General features: G+C 37.0%; 1 protein-coding gene across 1 annotated transcript in view; it reads left to right on the forward strand.

The window, feature by feature from the left end:
* GASK1B (golgi associated kinase 1B) overlaps nucleotides 1-19,117 on the forward strand; it is a 48,283-nt gene that overhangs the window by 18,054 nt on the left and 11,112 nt on the right. The window contains exon 3 of the mRNA XM_019441148.2: nucleotides 144-358. Within this exon, the coding sequence (XP_019296693.1) occupies nucleotides 144-358 (215 nt within the window). The remainder of the gene's footprint in view (nucleotides 1-143; nucleotides 359-19,117) is intronic.

Consider the following 19,117-nt stretch of genomic DNA (forward strand, 5'->3'; position numbering starts at 1 on the left):
CATTGTCCAGCAAGGACCATGAAATATCATCTACTCAAACTCCTGCATTTGGTAGGTGAGAGATTGAAGCTATGAGTGACTGCCTGAAGGCACATACTGAGTTAATATCATGCTAAAGTATGTTTGTTTTTTGGATTCTATAGATGGCCGCCCATGTCCTGTCATTCTCTGGGACTCATCTTTATCTCCAACAAGTAATGAAACTCACTCTTCTGTTAAGCTCACCTGGGGAACTTACCAACAGTCATTGAAACAGAAGTGCTGGCAGAATGGCCGAGTACCCAAACCTGAATGGGGTTGTACTGAAATACATCATCATGAGTGGTCTAAGCTGGCACTCTTTGATTTTTTGTTACAGGTAAGTTTATCAAATCACATTAGTGGTTATCTAAGACTGACACTGAGTTATAGAAGTCTGACACTAAGGAATTTTCTGTACCTTGAGTTTTTGTGAAGCCAGAGTTTAAGTTCTACAATGCTATATTTGGCAAGTATAATACCACATTACAAAATTTTGTGTTCTTTTGGGAAATATTCAGAAATGTCCCTCAGCTCTTTTATTAGTTTCCGAAGGAGTAATTTTTCAGTTCTTCAGTTCTGCAATAATCATAGAACCGATTTGTTGAGGAAACCCATGAAAAACTTTTCAAGGGGAATGGTCTTCTCGTATTTGTGAGGTGGATAAACTGATGTTTGATGAGGCTAAGGAACTCATCCAAGTTCTTACAACTACTAAAACCTGGAGGCTGGAGCTGGGTTTCCCTGGGATCTGTTGATGGTAAAAATTTGTCTTCTTTCCACACTGAAGTTCCATCATTCCACATTGTGTTTCACTGGTCACTTGGCCATGTAGCTTATGGCCACCATTTCTCTTGTGTTCTTTCCAGTAGTTTTTTGCAAATATTTAATTAAGATTGGATATTGTAGAATAATAAATATTGGCCATCTACTTAACTGAATGACTCAGAATCCTACAGGTTTCCTATAACTTATCTCCTTTTGATAAGGATCTCATTACTCTTGATCCCTTCATTCTGATTACTGCTTTTCCCTTTCTCCATTTTAGAAAAACTGATTGACTGCTGTTGTTGCATTGTTAAGTAGTATTTTGTGGAAATTTAGGTCTGTCTTAGGACATTTTCAAAACATTCCCCTTTTGTTTTTAATTTTTTTTACTTAAATTTTTTTTAAAATTTTTCTTTATTTTTGAGAGACAGACAGGATGCAAGTGGGGGAGGGCCAGAGAGAGAGGGAGACACAGAATCCAAAGCAGGTGCTGGGCTCCAAGCTGTCAGCACAGAGCCCACTGTAGGGCTCGAACCTATGAACCATGAGATCGTGACCTGAGTCAAAGTCAGATGCTTAACGGACTGAGCAAAGCAGGTGCCCCTCTCCTGTTGTTAATTCTGTGTGTGTGTGTGTGTGTGTGTGTGTGTGTGTGTGTGTAGGAACTAGAATGGGTTAAAATTGTAAGAAGGAAACCAGTTTAGTGCAGAGTCACAGTCTAAGGCATAGGAACTTTCAAGAGGAGGATGATATATGTTGTCAGTTCTGCAAAGCCATCAGTGAGAACTGACCTAGAGAGCAGGCCATTTGGCAAGGAGGCAGTCAAGAGTCACCAAAAACTGTTATTGAGTCCAGCTATGAGGCTCAGACTGGTTTTAAGTATTGTATATATATCGTTATTCCATTTAATTAACATACTCTGTGAGATAGGCATCTTTTCTCCATTTTATAGCTGAGTAAAAGGAAACTGAAGCATAAAGAGGTTATTATCAAGAACTGTGGAAAATCTGAGATCTTACCTTTCTTGAAAGCTAACAAATTAGCCAGCCACCTGTTCATAGATGCTAGCAGGTGACAAAAGATTCCTGGGTCAGAGACAGACAAATGACTTCATTACTCATGGTGGAGAAAGTGGCATGAGCTTCATGTTCCTTTGCCCCTCAAGTCCCATTGGGTTGATACAGGGTGGCCCTGGTGAATGCTGCATAGAGTGGGTTTGGGTCATTACAGAGAAACCCTAAGCTTAGGAAACCCCAATCTTATAGAGGCTGCTAGCAAACCTGTCCAACCTTTCCCTGGAAGGAGACATTATCTTGGTCAGCAGACAAATCAAATCTGCTTTCCACATCAGAGGGAGATACTCTTTATATCTTCCATGGCTATCTGCTATACTAACATCTTTGAAGAGACAGTGCAGAGCAAAATCTGATGTCAGATTGCATAAGATTGCAATGGAGAATTGTTTCTCAACAGTTACCTAAAACTTGTTTGGTATTACATAGCTAGTAAGTTCTCAGAGAGAGGGGTCAGCAGGTTCGGCTACATTCCATATTTTTTAACCATTACTGTGTGACAACTACCAGGTTATCCTTAGGTTAATGAAGGGAGTTGATGTGATGAAATGTATTAGGAATAAAATGAAGAATGAGTGAAGATTTCTAGGGCTAAGTAGGTAAAGATATTTACCATGAGGCCAGGTGTTTGGGGAGTGGTCAATATAGATGTTGAAGTTCCTGAGGGTGATGACTAGGGGCAGGATGGAGAGGAAATTCATGAGCTTGGAAGTAAAGTCTATGAGAAAGAAATGACTTTGAGGTTTGTAACTGAGTCACATTAAGAGCTAACTTACACCGAATAAAGGGCAAACCCTTTAGAAGTTGTCTCTAGTGACATTTGTTTTAATTCTGGAATCTTCAACTAAATCTCAACCTACCTTCTGTTTTTGTCATTCTCCTTTCTACTGAGGGAAACAACAACTAGGGTTCAACCAATAATAATATATTTATGCAATTCCTACCGTGCATTATACTGTAGAAATTGACACAGGGTAGCAAACTAGTAAAGATGGTTTATTCCTCCATCCCTATCCCTGTTTTGTTTTGTTTTGTTTTGTTTTTTAAATCACTTAGGAAAGAATAGTGTATGAAATAAAGATAGATACCTATAAGAATGGCTGGATGAAATAATATAAAATTTCTTACTGGTATAAGGTTAGCAAGGGAGAGCATTTTGCCATAAAATAGTAAAGAGGGAAGAGTCTGACTAAGATTGCAGGCTGTAAATGATAAAGAGGATAGACACAAATGTGAGGAAGAATATGGGGTTGGTAATGTTCATAGGATGCTTAGGGCATCCTAAATGTACCATTTGTCTGAAACAGAGTCATTTAGGGAAGTAGTGATACTCCCCGCCTATAAGAGATATCATAGATCACGGAGGAAGAGAGCTTTTTTTTCACAAAAGGTGTGTTCACATTGTCACACTCTCTTCATTACCTTGACTGAGTGAGAATAAATTCCAACTGAGCCATGGTCTCCTGAGTGTGTCAGCAGCTTCTATCATCATGTCCGTTGTCTGTGGTCTTTAGGATGAATCTAGGCACCTCACTAGTATAAGTTTTCAACAAAGATAAGTATTTTAAGTTCTTAAACTATTAATAATCTAACTATTATATAACACTTTCTATGTGCTTGGTACTGTTCTAAGCATTCTATACTAAGCACTGAGATATTAACTTATTTAATCCTCATAACAATTCTATGAAGTAGATATTATTATTATTATTATTATTATTCATATTTTAGAAATGAGAAAATTAAGACAAAGAGAAAGTAAGTAATTTGGCTAGAGTCACATCTCTGGTATCCAATAGAATTTGGAGTCGAACTCATGAGTTCTGGCTTAAGAGACGAACTTCTAAGCAATGCTTTCTTCCATTCATTTTATAGGATAATGGCACCATCATCTTCCAATTTCCCAAGCCAAGAATTTGGGAGTCATTTATATGCCTCGTGATACTTATCCTCACGTGCATACAGTGACCAAATCCTTGGTATCTACCCAATCCATCTTCTTTTAGGTATGGCTTGTGCTCCTATCTTAGTTCAGGCTTTGCCAGTTACTACCTGGATGATTCCCTCCAGTACACTCAAACTGCATGAGGCAAGATCACATTTGGCTTGAGATATTGGGCATCAGGCTGCTGCTACCTCTGCAGAAACTGATTCTATTGGCAGGTCAGTTCTATTTGTAGTATATCTTCTTTTTCCTTCTGCCTGGGGGAGGTGGTAAGGGTGTCTTTCACATTCTTGATAATCCATGAGGCTGTGATCTCTGCAAAACTTTACTGGAACCTGTTCAAGTCATGACACAAGATTGGACTTTCCAATTTTGGCTCGGCTAACGTACTGAATCTGAAAGTCAGAAGTTAATTCGATTGTTCAGAGTTAATGTGGTTAGTATCTAAAAGAGTATATCAAATTATGCATATGAGGATGTCATCTGTGAGAATAGACTTACTTTTTTTTTTTTATTCATCCAACATTTAGTTACTTCCCACAGTGCAACAGACAAAAGGCTAATTTCCTATACGTGCTGTAGCATTTTATTATTTTACCAATAAGGTGTGAGAGTGTCTATTTCCCTCTGTGTTGCCAACCTTGGGAAGTGGAAAACTGATTAATGTTTTTAGTGATTTAATGGAGGGTAACGAGATCTTGTTTACATTTTTATTTCTTTCATTACAAGTGAGATTAAGAATATCCTATTTTTAAATATTAATTATTTATAGTTCATTTTTTTGTAAGTTGTTTAAATCATTGCCCTTTTCATTGCATTCCATACCTTTTCCTTATTGATTTGTAAAGACGTTTTTATATCACGAAAATTAACCTTTATCAAGCTTGTATGTCTCAGATAATTTTTTTACTTTGTTGTTTTTCATTTGACTTTGCTCATAGTAGATATTACTCCAGAGAAATTTTACATTTTTATATAATATTATATCTTTAAAAATATCTTTTTATGTTTATTTTTGAGAGAGAGAGAAAGAGAGAGACAGAGTGTCAGCAGGGGAAGGGTAGATAGGGAGGAAGACACAGAATCCGAAGCAGGCTCCAGGCTCTGAACTCTGAGCTGTCAGCATAGAGCCAAACACAGGGCTTGAATCCATGAACTGCGAGATCATGACCTAAGCCAAAGTCCAACACTTAACCGACTGAGCCACCTAGGTACTCCTGATAATATTATATCTTAATTTATCTTTTTACTTCCTGTATTTAGCATTATACGGTGTTTACAGAGAGTTGTTGGTTGAAAATGTTTGCTAAAAATAAAAAAAGGAAAATGTTTGCTGAACAAATAAATGAATAAATGGACATACATAGGCCATTTTTCATGAGTACTATAATAATTATCTTTACTACAACAATCCTTCTCATCAATTACACTGCAGTGTTTACCTTAAAGTCAAATATATGCCTCATTTAAATGGTGGCTGGGAATGTGTTGGGAGTGCATTGGATGGATTTTGTTAACAATCTTAGGAAAGTTCTGCCTGAAGCAAATGAAAATCACTTGTTCTAGGATGCTACAGCGAGGCAAGAGAGTACAGAACCCAGTTGTTAATTTTCTGTACACAACATTCTTATTGTTTTACCCAATTAACAAATCTACATTCATAAAGGCCATGCCATTTTACTGGGCCTGTAAAATGTGACGGAGGCACAAGTAACCTTTTATTCTTGAAGCCGTGGGGGTATGAACTACATAGACAAAAATTTACCTCTGTGAGGATGAAAAAGGGCAGTATTCTAAAGAGCATTTGAATTTCTAAGATTGGGAAATTTCTATCAAAAGTTCATATAAAATAACAGGAAAAGATTTAGGAGATAGAAAACTTGCTTTTTGAGCTCAGAGATAGTCTGTATAATGGTTAGGAACTGAGATTCTGGAGCCAGCCTTCTACATTTCCACCCTGATTACCAATACTAATTTTTTAACATTGAAAAGTTACTTAATCTCTCTCTGCCTCAGTTTCCTCAGGAATAATTATATTGTTTATATAGAGGGCCATTGAGAGAATTCAATACTTTTACACACATGAAGGATTTAGAATAATGCCTATACATGATAGGTTCAGTGAGTATTACATATTAAGAAAGTGATCATCCAGAAATAATAGTAGAGGTCGATACCAATATAAGAATTAAAATATTTTATCATTATTTTTGTTCATTAAATTTTAAGTAATTCCCAAATCATTAATTTTTGCTACTCTTATGGACTTCCATACTTATATTATAGATCTTATCCTATTAAGTTTTAATTATTTTTGACTAGTCTGTCTTTTTTAATAAGCTGTGAATTTCTCAAGGGCAAGTCCCTGTCTTATCCAACTCTGTAACCTTCCAGTTAATAGCAGAGTATCTGAAAATGTCACACTCAGGGCGTTATATTTTTGGTCAAAGAAAACTACCTAGTTATATTAAAATATTAAATCAAAAGTGTCAAATTAAAGATGTCAGAAGTGAAAGAAATAAAAGTGTAATTGCAATAGAGAAATAAGGTTTGTGAAGAGAATTAGAAGTTTAGAAAATAAAAAATCAAATGAATAGAAAATATTAAGTATTTTTACTATTTAATGAAGTTCTTTCTGTACTTGTATTTTCTAAGAATAGCTATTTACTTGATGAGAAATTAAGGAGTGTTTAGACAGAGGAGGACTAACAGAGATGTGTTTGGGGAGATGTTTGCTTCTACCTTCAACCAAATAAGTTATACACATTTCTTTGCACTTGCACTCGCAGACTTTTTTTGGTCCCTATTCTGTTCTAGACACTTGGCAGGTTTAGTGCTGGTGATAAGATGGGTGAGACAGTGTCCCCGACCTCAAGAGTTATACAGTCTAATAGCATTAATAGAAAACCATAATAAAATGTATCAGGCATCATAATTGAATGTTAAATTCTTTAGAAATAAATAAGATGCTATTGGTTCTTATAGATTGGTAGAGAATGTGGATGAAAAACGTGACATTTAATCTAGAAACAAAATCTTGCAGTATCAGGTGAGTATAAGAGTTAGGAAGAGAGTTTCAGAGAGGGAGGGATTCTAACAAAGGGCTAAAAGTATGAAAAAGTTGAGTGGGAAAAATTATGCTTATGGAAACCTCCTGTGCCAGTAGGTAAGTTTCTCCCAGGTGGCTGTGAGTAGTAAACTTATGTTCACAAATTCAGCAAACAACAACAATATGACCTGGTAGGTCTTTTCCCCCTAGAGGTGTCTTTTGTTAGTCAACTCTCCTACCTTTTACCTGGCTTCTAATGATTTAGTTCCTGAATATAACACATTAGATTAATAGGTGTTAATCTCTGACATGTTGCCTTCCACTCTTTTTTCTATGCATCACTTTTTTTTCACTTAATGATGTGATAATAGTAAAAGTAAAACTTCCAACCAACTATCACCTAAACAAGAGAAATATAAGTTCTCACTAAAAGAATATTTTGTTCTGTAGGAGTATCCAAATGCTAGGCAAAGAAAGATTCCCATTGTAGCCTCCATGATAGATTATGAGGGTCTTCCAAGCATCCCCCACCTTTTATCCCTACTACTCAGTGATCAAAGATCTCACCTCTGACTTCCAGAGATCACTCATAGATAGGTGCTCTGACAACAAGAGACATACCAATCCAGGGTCTTGGACACTGGGATTTCTAAGAGTTTGATCAGTTCTATTGTTTTGCAGAAGTAGCATACTGCCAATGACATGGACAGTCAAGAAAATTTGATAGAAGAGGATCCCATGATCAGTGACATTGGTTATCAGGCACATTATTGGTTAGAGATGTTGGTGACTGGAGACAAGTGACCAAAGTCATTGTTAAGGAGACACTGGTGATGAAAATAGTGTGATCGGTGATATTGGAGACACATGGGAGTGCTCAGATCTATCAACTATTAGAAAAACATTGATCAGTGACATTGGTGATCATGTTTCCTGATGAACTAGGACATTGGTGACTGGTAGCCTTGTATTTATTGGTAAGTCCAAGCAAGCAATTAATATAGTTTTTTGTTCATTTGCTAGCAAACAAAGAGATGATGTAAGTCAGATACTGTCTTGTCTTCAAGTAGTGAAGAAAGTCTGGGATTAGCTTTGGCAATACTGGTTGACATGCTGAGTTGGCAGGGACCTAAGGAGCAAAGATGGCCAAGGCCCAAAGGTTTGGAAAATATATGTTACTGCTTTTTATTCTTTGTTGAAAAATCTTCACAATTTCTTTTTATGATGAGAATCACAGTTGTTCACTTGATTACAGAGAATATCTTGCTAAGGTAAAAGACATGGGAGTGTCTTGTTCTAGGCATTAAAAATGACCAACTCTAAACTTTGAAGGTGTAGGCGTGCTAAGAACTGAAACATTATGGTTTCTAGAGAATTTTAATTGTATAAAGCTAAGTATGCCTATTAAAATGAAATTCAAGTGTCCGTTCCTCAAAATCACTCCAATTATGGTTTTCTTTTTATCTCTATTAATACTTTCTAATCAGATTCTTATCAATATGGGTCCAGATGTTGTAAGGGACTTCTAGCTGATCTCCTTGTCTCTATCTTCCCCAACTGCGATTTGCTGTGCAAATTATTGCTGAGTTTATTTTTTCCTACTTTCCTTTTAATTGTACTAATTGCTTCTCACAAGAATGAATGAATGAATGAATGAATGAATAAATAAATAAATAAATAAATAAATAAAACTCAGAAGACTTCCATTGGATTGGAAAATAAATTTTAAATGCCTTCGTGCCTTACTGGAGAAATTTAAACATATACAAAAATAAATGAACCCCCAGGTACCTGTCATCCAAATTCAACAATTAATGAACTCATAACCAGGCTTGTTTTAGCTGTATCCCACGCTACTTCCCAAGCCCACATTAATTTGGAGCAAATCCCAGACATCATATTCTTTCATCTGTAAATATTTCAGTCTGTATCACTAGAAAATAAAACACACCCAAAAGAAAAATTAACAATAATGCCAGTCACATATCCAGTCAATGTTCAAGTTTTTGTCTTATAAATTATTTATTTATTTATTTGTTTGCTTGCTTGCTTATGCATTTATTATTTCAGGTTGTTTCTTTGAATCAGGATTCAAAGAAAGCCTAGACTTTGTGATCAGTTGATATGTCTTTTAATCTATGGATTCCACCCCCCACCTCTTATTTTTTCCCCCCTATTAGCCTACTTATTGAAGAAAGCATATGTCTTGTTTTCTACAAGTTCTAGATTCTGGAGTTTGCTAATTACACTTCTCTGGTGTCCTTATTTGTCCTCCTGTCATGTGTATCCCATATACACTGGTATGGAGTTTGTAGACTTGATCACATTTAGATTTCACTTATTTTCTCAAGACTTCTTCATAGATAGTGATGTATTCTTCTGCTGGGAGAGATAATGTCTTTTGGTCTTTCTTTTTTGCAATGGTAGCAGCTACTGATGCTCAATGTTGATCCATCAATTCAGTAGGCATTGAGAGACAGAGATATTTTAATTCCTCATCTCTTCTTCCTTTATTAGTTGGAGTACTTCTCTAAGGAGTAATTTCCCTTCATCTCTTATCTAGTTATAGTTGGTATGGCTGACATAATACCTGGTTGTCTAGTGGTACCATTTATCTAGAAAAATATTAACACCGCTTTTAAGAAACACTATGACCTGGGGCACCTGGGTGTCTCTTTTGGTTGAGCGTCCCACTCTTAGTTTCGGCTCAGGTCATGATTCATGATTTGCGATTTCGAGCCTCACATTGTGGTCTGTGCTGACAGTGCAGAGCTTGATTGAGATTCTCTCTCTCCCTCTCTCTCTTTCTGCCTCTCTCTTTCTCTTTCTCTCTCAAAATCGATAAATAAACTTAAAAAGAATAATAATAATAAAAAAAGAAGCACCATGCTTTGACCTCCTAACTTCCTTTCCATTCTTATCTTCCATTTCTTATATGTACTTCTGCACTGTAGGCTGAAGGGTTAACTGGAGGGTTATGTGTGCATGTGTCTGTGTTATAGTTTGGTTAATTTACTGTCTATTGGACCCCTCCCCAACCCCCCACCATGCTTTACTCACCACTGTGCCACTGCTTCTGCTCTCTCAGCTAATATGCAGCCTGTTCGTCACACTCCAATCAAATCCCTTCTTTGCAAAGTCTTCTGGAACTAATTCAGTCGTATTAAGCTTCCTCTTTCCTCTGAATGTCCAATATCATTCTAAAAAATTTCCACAAGTTTTGAGTACATTAAATTCAAAGGGCAGCAACATAGAATAGTAATGATGTAAAACAATAGTACTGATATAATATTGGCTTCAAATCCCAGCTTCTTCAATAGTTAGCTCTGTAATCTTGGGCAAGTTCATAATTTCTGAGCTTTGCTTTCTTTATTACTTAAATGGAGAAAGGCGACTTTAGTTGGAGACTGATGTGAAATGAAATGCTTATCACATGAAATGCTTATCATGGTACCTGCCTCCCTATGGTCTGAATGTTTGTGTCTCACCAAAATTCATATGTTGAATCTCAGCCCCCATGGTGATGATATTAGGAGGTAGGACCTTTGGGAGGTGACGAGGTCATGAGGGCAGAGCCCTATGAGTGGGATTAGTACTGTTGTAAAAGAGGCCTGACAGAACTCCCAAGTCTCTTCTACCAGGTGAGGACAGGGTGAGATGTTGGCAGTTTGCAATTGGGAAGAGGACCTTTACCCAAAAGAGATGATGTTGGCACCCTGTTGTCACACTTCCAGCCTCCAGAACTGTGAGAAATGAATGTTTATGAACTACCCAGACTGTGGTATTTTGTTAAGGCAGTGTACATGGACTAAGGCACTGGCAGATAGCAAGTACTCAACAGATCAGCTCAGATATCATCTAGAATCACCCTGTTTATAAGAATTTGAATGTATATATGTACACATAGCTATGATTTCTTGAATCTCCAAATACTGCAAGTCTTTAGTAGTAGGGCTCATGTAGGTTTTTCTGTGAATTTTCTGCAATAAAGAGCTGCTCACTATATAGCATTTGATGCTGTAGGAAACCATGTGATCCTATGAGGTTGTTTCCATGGACCTGCTGCTCAGGTCAAGTTGGGGTAAAAGGCTTGTCATTTTTTGCACAGATGGGGGAACTTCAGGAAAACCTCCTTACATGTCTGTTAACTGAAAGGTTCTCAGGCTACAGAACCTGGGAAACTAGTTGGGATTATATTCTGAGATTCTGTTCCTCAATGTCTCCATTCCCTTTGTTGAGACAATGAAAACAAAACAAAACAAAACAAAACAAAACAAAAACACCTCAAAGAACAAAGACTAACATAACAAACACAATGTTTCCACCTTCTAGGATTATCCTGTCAACTTTTTTTTTTTTTTGCATATTTGCTTTTATAATTTACTTAAAAAATATAAACACATTAAAAATACTTCAAGTCCCCTTTGGCCATGTCTTCAAGTCCCCTTCCTACACTCTCTCCAAACAGATGATCACAGTCATGAGATGAGTGTGCATGTTTTCAGCCAATTGAAAAATAATTTTATATGCATAGTAAGTGGATATTTGTGTGTTTTTAAAACTTAGATACTTTAAATGCAGTTGACCACATATTACTCCTATGCTTTTAAAAATTCGAGAGAAGCAGGGTTCTCTGTGGTTTTATGATGCCAATAAAAGGGGTGGTGTGGGAGGTGGATATTAGAAAGATTCTATTCCTGAGAACATCGATCTAAAGGTCAGAAGCCAAGAAATATTCCCTAGGTTGAAACAGCCTCTTAACGTAACAAATACCTTAAGGCATTTATTTGTTGCTTTTGGCCACTTCAACATCATGTGAAAGGCTTTCTTGGCTTCGGAGGTGTTTTATTTAAATAGTTTGCTTTATAACCATTTGTTCTGTTTCCTGTTTGCATAGCATAGTACTTTTTATTTTACTTTATAAACAAAACCCAGGAATTATAAGCATACAGGGTACTGCTTTTGAGGTTCAATTCAATTCAACAAACTTGAATTGAGGAATTTATGTGTTCTGTCTAGACAATTCCTAATCAATCTGTGAGGCTCAGTCATCATTTGAGATTTTGAGACTTGGCTTTGAATCTGACACAATGTCATTTCTATGCCTGGGAACTATTGTACTCTTGTTTCTCAGTGTAATTCCTCTCCAGATGTCCTCTTGGTTAATCCACACAGTCAATTCCCCTTTGACTATTCATGGAGTACATCCCATTTACACATGCTCGCTCCTTCAGAATCCTGTCTTCCAAAGACAGTCTGATAAAAGTCTTTGGAAGTCTGTGAAATCTGTCCCCCTCACTGAAGAAACTGACCTGCTAGCTTGTACCTGTCCCCTTAGCAGTTAGGCCTCAAAACCTTGGAGAGATTATGAAACCAAAAGTAGAATTGTATTGGCCTGTACTTCAAAAGGCAAATAGTTTCACTTTTTCTGACCTTCAAGTGGAATGTACGTCTGCTGCTAAAAACTTTCTACAGCAATATGACAGGATTGAGAAAGTAAACACAAAGGCACTGGCCTGTGAATCTCTGTTTTGGGCTTTGACATCATTGTTCTAGTGAAGGCCTGACTTTTAGAAACTGTGTTCTCTTACTTCACAGCATTTAAGCTATTTTTTTGATTCTTCATGGAGACAACTTTGAAGAGAAACAGTTGTCTAGCCATACTGACCCTGGTTTATCACAGAAGCATGGCTTATTAGCTACCTGGCCTTTACAACAAGAATGCATTTCTCTGGATCCTGGTCCACTTCCTGTGTTAAGACTGCTCTGTGTTTCAAAGCATATCCCTCCTGTTAAGGATCATACGGGTTCCTCAGATGTCTGCTTCCAACTTAAAAGCTTTTAGAATTTTATATATTCTTTCCGCCTACTGTCTAGCATTTATTCTCAGAGATTTCTGGCATTGATTATAGTTAAAGCCTAATTTGCATAAAACGTGGACTAGGAAATTGGCTCACAGAGTCTGCTCTTTTATCAGTCTGAATCAAAGGGGAAAATGTCTGGTCAGGTAAGTTATATTCATAAGCTTCATATTGCTAAGTGACAACCAACTGAGCATTCTGGGGTCAATTCTAATTTAATTATTAATCAAAAGCACAGTATATGTTATTTAATGATATGCCATTTTTACTTATTTCAACCCTTGCCATGGAATTTATAGACTGGGCTGAAATTGATTAGTGCATAATTACTATGTCTCAATCCTAAATCTTGTATACATAGCTGGGCTGGAGAGATCAATGATTTGAGGCAGCCTGTGTGATTCCATAACAACCTTTCAATATTCAAAGATTGTTTAATGCATCATTTGAGCTAGCTTTGGGATTGGCTTCCCCACTAATCCTATGCCATTGAACCGCAGACAATTTGAAACCAACCTTAACTGCTGTGTTCCAGGAAAATAGGAGATCTAAACATCGGACCTGCATAAAGCCACCAGGAAGCAAATAAGAAAAGCATGGAAAACTCAATATAAATTGTATTTTCATAGGAACACTTGAGAGGACAGGCAGATGTTCATCTGGCTCAATTTTTTTTTTTTTTTTTTTTTAATATTAAAAGCTCTTCAGCTGATTTTAATGTTCATTTATTTTTGAGACAGAGAGAGACAGAGCATGAACAGGGGAGGGTCTGAGAGAGAGGGAGACACAGAATCCGAAACAGGCTCCGGGCTCCGAGCTGTCAGCACAGAGCCCGATGCAGGGCTTGAACCCACGGACCGCGAGATCATGACCCGGGCCGAAGTCAGACGCTCAACCAACTGAGCCACCCAGGCACCCCTGGCTCAATGTTTTTTGATGTAATTATTTTTAAAAGATTTATTTTGAAAACAATTTTGCCCACGGGTGCCTGGGTGGTTTAGTCGGTTAAGTGATTTCAGCTCAGGTCATGATCTCACGGTCCATTAGTTCGAGCCCCACATTGGGCTCTGCACTGTCAGTGCAGAGCCTGCTTGAGATTCTCTCTCCCTCTCTGTCTCTCTCTCTCTCTCGTCTCTCAAAATAAATAAGTAAACATGAAAAAAAAATAATTTTGCCCAATGAAGTAGATTCAGAGAGGGTTAAGTGAGAGCTGGTGCATAAAGATGCTGTTAGTTCCATGCCCTTGGCAACCATATTCAAGTGTTTGTTTATGGACATAAATAACTAAGAGATAAATGGAACTTAAAAAAATTAGTACCAGATGGGATTGTTTAGGGCAATGGCTTTCTTGTGGCTATTTCAGGGGGTCCGTGAGGTCAACACTATTTCCATAATAATGTTGAGACTGTTTTTTGCTTTTTTCATTATGTGGATATTCTCAGTAGTGGGTGAATCTGTTGGTGCCTCAGCATGAATCAAAGCTGGCACCAAATTGTACCAACAGCTGTCCTACTCTTCATTGCCACTGTGCTCACATGAAAAAATACAGGAAAAAAATGCCTGATTCACTTAAGAATTTCCTTGATGAAGCAACGAAACTATTGATTTTCTTAAATCTCTACTGTAAATATGCATCTTTTAAAAATTCTGTGTGGTAACATGGGAAGAATGCCTAAGGCACTTGTAATGCCTCCCACAGTGCAATGTTTGTCTTGAGGAAAACTGCTTATGCAATTGTTTGAATTGTGAGCTGAACTAGCTGCTTTTTTCATTAAACATCATTTTAACTTGATAAAACAATTCCATTTCTCTTATTAATTTTGTTGGAAAGTGTAGCGATTTCTTTCAAACAGTTTAACATTTGGTGGATGTATCAGTGTTATTTTTAATTTTAATTTTTTTCAAAAATTATTTATTTGTTAGTTTTAAAGCTTTTATTTAAATTCTAGTTAGTTAACATATAGTGTAATGTTGGTTTTAAGAGCAGAATTTAGTGATTCATCACAGTGCTCATCACAAGTGCCCCCCCAGTGTTATTTTTAAATGAATTAATACATAGGTAGTTAATGTTTTTTAGGTTTAAATTCTATATAGTAAGTAGCCCACATAAATTAATCCCTTTTGGTGTCTTCAATGACTGTATGTGTCAAAGGTTCTTAAAGAAACTTTGAGAAGCGTGGCCTAGGGTCATTTTTCTGAAATAAACTTCCCTTTGTATAGTAGCTTATAACTTCACAAGTATTACAGCTCTGTGATTCTAAGATTCTGTGATTTTGATTTTACGATTCTGAGCTTTTTACAAGAAAATGGATAGAGGAAAACATGAAGGTCTTGTCTAAGGAGAGGTCTTTTGGTAGTTAGCTATCTGCATTAGATAGGTTTTAATAGGTGAGCTGAGTGAAGCCGGCAATCATTCCTTCATTTTTTCAACAGTTATTGAGTATGTGCATGGTGCAAGATGTGATATTGATCGATGTGGAGGATACACAGTGAATCATACTTAGAAGCATCCAGATTGTAATCTCCATGAAAACAAGAAACTTGTCTTTTCTACCTTGGGTGGCAGTATGATGAGTCAGGCAGAAATTGGTAGAAATTCACATCATACACTAGTTGTATCTCCTTGGACAAGTTACTTAGGATCTCAGCTTTTTTCTTACTTGTAATGTGGGGAAAAACTGATATGTATCCTTTTAGGTTATTTTGATAAAGACTTTATGATATAAACTTGGATTTTGTATCCAAGTTGCATAAAGGGCTTTATTTTATAGCTATTTGCTAACTCAAGGAGCATAAAAGCAAATCTATCTTCAAATAGGAACTTCTGTGTGTACATGTAGCAATAGTCTTTGAAAAAAGTTTAATTTAGGAAAGCAGAATTTATTTATTTACTATTTTCCCAACTCTATTGAAGTATACTTGACAAACACAATTGTGTTTGTACAGTTGTAAAGTGTACAATGTAATGATTTGATGTTTGCCTATATCGTGAAATATTTACCACAATCAAGGTAACTTAAACATTTATCACTTCACATAGTTACCTTTTGTGTGTGTATGAGAGAGAATGCTCAAAATCTACTTAGCAAATTTCAAGTATGTAATATAGTATTATTATCTATAGTCTGAGCCTCAGAACTTATCCCTCTTGCAGCTAAAAGTTTGTACCCTTTGACCAACATCCTTTCATCTTCCCACTTTCCAGCCCTTGGCAACCACCACTCCACATTCAAGCAGTACTTATTTTTCAATAACCAGAGAATAATCCATCTGTCAGAATTAATTAGCTTTTTATAAAAAGAACCAATTTCCATCGAAAGATATGCGTTTAAATAGCTTTGGGATATGCTATATTAGCTTGTGTTAATCATGGTTAAAGAAAGAGTCAGTGACACTTGTTAAAGATAGTAAGGAAGACGATTCAAGATGATCCTTGTAGGGATAGGAACCATTGCAATGGGATTTTCTAGTGGGGGAGACAGATAAGGCTCCAATCTGAATACAGCATAGTCAAGTGTGAATGTGTAGCCAAGGAGCAGGATAGGGGTCAGTGGATGGCAAATTATGAAGAGGAAACACCAGGGGTAAGAGGAGTTCTAGTTTAAATGGCCTAACCATATTCTTGCTGAAGACAGACCAGGGTGATCAGACATCGCCCTGGGGTCAGTGGAAGATGAGGAAGATGAGATATTGAGAGTGATCAGGTATCAGTGGTGGGGGGGTTCTGGTTAAACTGATTTACAGGGTTTTGCTAAAACTAGATTTGATATGGAAGGCCAGGGAGAAAGTTTCAGGAGCCTAACTAAAGTTACATCAAGCAAAGAATCTTTGTCACTGTAATCAGAATTGTGTTTTTGCGTAGTCATTTAGATGATCTTGTTTTTGCCAATCTCCTTATAATAAAATACCACATTATTGGGGAAACTAAAATTGATAGAAATTCCGTAAAAATACTAAAAGCTAGTACAGTCAAGTCAAGCAAAAAGTTTTCAGTAACAGTGTTTCCTCAGATGTAAATGTTCGTAATCTCAAGCTTGTTTACAACTCTATTTAATGTTAAATTGTTAAAAATGGTGTTTCATTTCCTCAAAAGAAAGCCCTTTTTAAACATTTTACTTATACCAAGGTTACTTTGTTTTTGGTTTACATTTATTTGTTTAATATAAACTCATTCCATAAATCAGAACTTTATGAAACATAAAAATTATTGTTTTCCTTAGTCTGAATGTTCTTTATAAATCTTTACAGGAAAGTGGGTGTGTCGTTGGCAGAGGCTGCTTCCTTGCAGCCCTGCTTGTGCAGATTACAGAAAGGGAATTTTCTTTGTCTAAAAAGAGATTATCACTTGTTTGGTGACTCTCTCCAGAGTCTTAATGTGGCAGAATGATGTTTGACTTCAGGTACTTTTTCTGAGGTACAATATATGGATTCTAAACATTGCATCCATAGAAATAGATCCAAATATATTGCAGCCTTAAAAAATGCTTTTGTGTGTAAATACTGTTATTTCTTTGCTTATGATTCAGTAACATGGAAGAAACTAGAGATTCTGCATTCACTTGGTTCATATTGATAGATATCTTTATGGAATTCTAAGATTAGGTAGTATAGAGCAATGACTGCTATTTAGAGGCAGAGGCAAAAGAGAGCCTGTGGCCACTGTTAGATGTATGTATTGCAAACTCATTTTACTTTTCTCATTGTTCATCAAATGTTCTGCTAGTCACGTTTACATGCGTAGTAATTTAACAGGCACCTGTTGCCATGGCAGCACAGAACACAAATGAAATCTATTATTTTATGAGGTGAGAGTTCCCAAGTGATACCGGTGTAGGTTGGTGAGACCACTTTTGATTTTGCTTGTGTGTAGTTCCCAAGGTAAGACACTAAGTCTGTATTAACAAGACTGTATTATCCTACCACGGGGACTGTAGGATTTGTTTGAAGTTCCTCTTTATGATCTGGTCTACCTTCACACATTCATTAGACTACAGGGATCCATCGAGTTTTTCACTGATAGCATGGCAATCATACCCTAGTTCACATCAAGACAAATTCATGTAGAAGGATTTTCCAATGTGAGTTAATAGCTTATAAGTAAGTCTATATGTTTTTGTGTTTCTCTGTACCTAGGGTGGGGCTGTTAATGGTAGCAATTCTCACTGTCTTTTTGCATTTCAGGAGCACCTGGGTGGCTCAGTCGGTTAAGTGTTTGACTCTTGATCTCAGCTCAGGTCATGACTCATGGTTCTTGGCCCCACATTGGGCTCCATACTGACAGTGTGGAGACTGCTTGTGAGTCTATCTCTCCTTCTCTCTCTGCCCTTCCCTCGCCCATATATGCACACACTCTCTTTCTCTCTCTCTCTCAAAACAGATAAATAAACATCAAAAACAAAAATAAAGGGGCGCCTGGGTGGCGCAGTCGGTTAAGCGTCCGACTTCAGCCAGGTCACGATCTCGCGGTCCGTGAGTTCGAGCCCCGCGTCAGGCTCTGGGCTGATGGCTCGGAGCCTGGAGCCTGTTTCAGATTCTGTGTCTCCCTCTCTCTGCCCCTCCCCCGTTCATGCTCTGTCTCTCTCTGTCCCAAAAATAAATAAAAAAACGTTGAAAAAAAAAATTAAAAACAAAACAAAACAAAACAAAAAACCCAAAAATAAAAACAAAGTGAATGCCAACTTTCAATAGTTCCTTTCATAATAGACATTTATCCAGTGCCTACTAGGTGCCAGGCCTTGGATGAGTTACTATGGTAAATTGTGAAATTCCATCTATTCCATGTCTTATTGTATTACTTAAACTCTTTCTCTAAAAATGCAGTTTTCTTTATAAAGGTTCTGTTTTTAAGTGGTTAAAAAAGCAAACAGCTTGAAAAGAGATGGTGATATTGACTTCCCAATCAGAAACACACATACATACACACGTATGCTCACTGAGACCCTTTAAGAGGTATGCGAAAACTGAGGTGGAAAAAATTTACAGGGTTATGTAATTTAACTAAAAAAGTTGAGTGAGGAAAATAGCTGGATCAGAGGAATTTCTCATCTAGATTAGGAAGAACATCTTCATGTTCTTCATCTTCCCTTGCCTTTTCTTCCAGCTCTACATGAGAAAATGATAGTGAAACGTGAAGACACGTCAGATTTTTTGGCTTCCCTTATAGGTACAGTCCTCTCCCTCAGCTTTTCCTCTGCTACCTGCCTTCACCTTCACCTTAGCGACAGTGTAGTCTTGCACTGTGCCACTCAAAGTGTGATTCAAGGACCCTGCTGATTGACTAGTCTGTGACAAGTACAAAAATTGCAAGTCAACACTTAGAAACTTTAGTAGCAGTTTGGTAAAGTAATTTCATCTGTTTGTTCTCACAAACTATTTGGCTGGTATTTTGTACTTTTAAAAATTT

This window comes from Panthera pardus, unplaced genomic scaffold (genome assembly GCF_024362965.1).
Source record: "Panthera pardus isolate Hobbes unplaced genomic scaffold, ASM2436296v1 HiC_scaffold_13, whole genome shotgun sequence".
NCBI classification, from domain to species: Eukaryota; Metazoa; Chordata; class Mammalia; order Carnivora; family Felidae; genus Panthera; species Panthera pardus.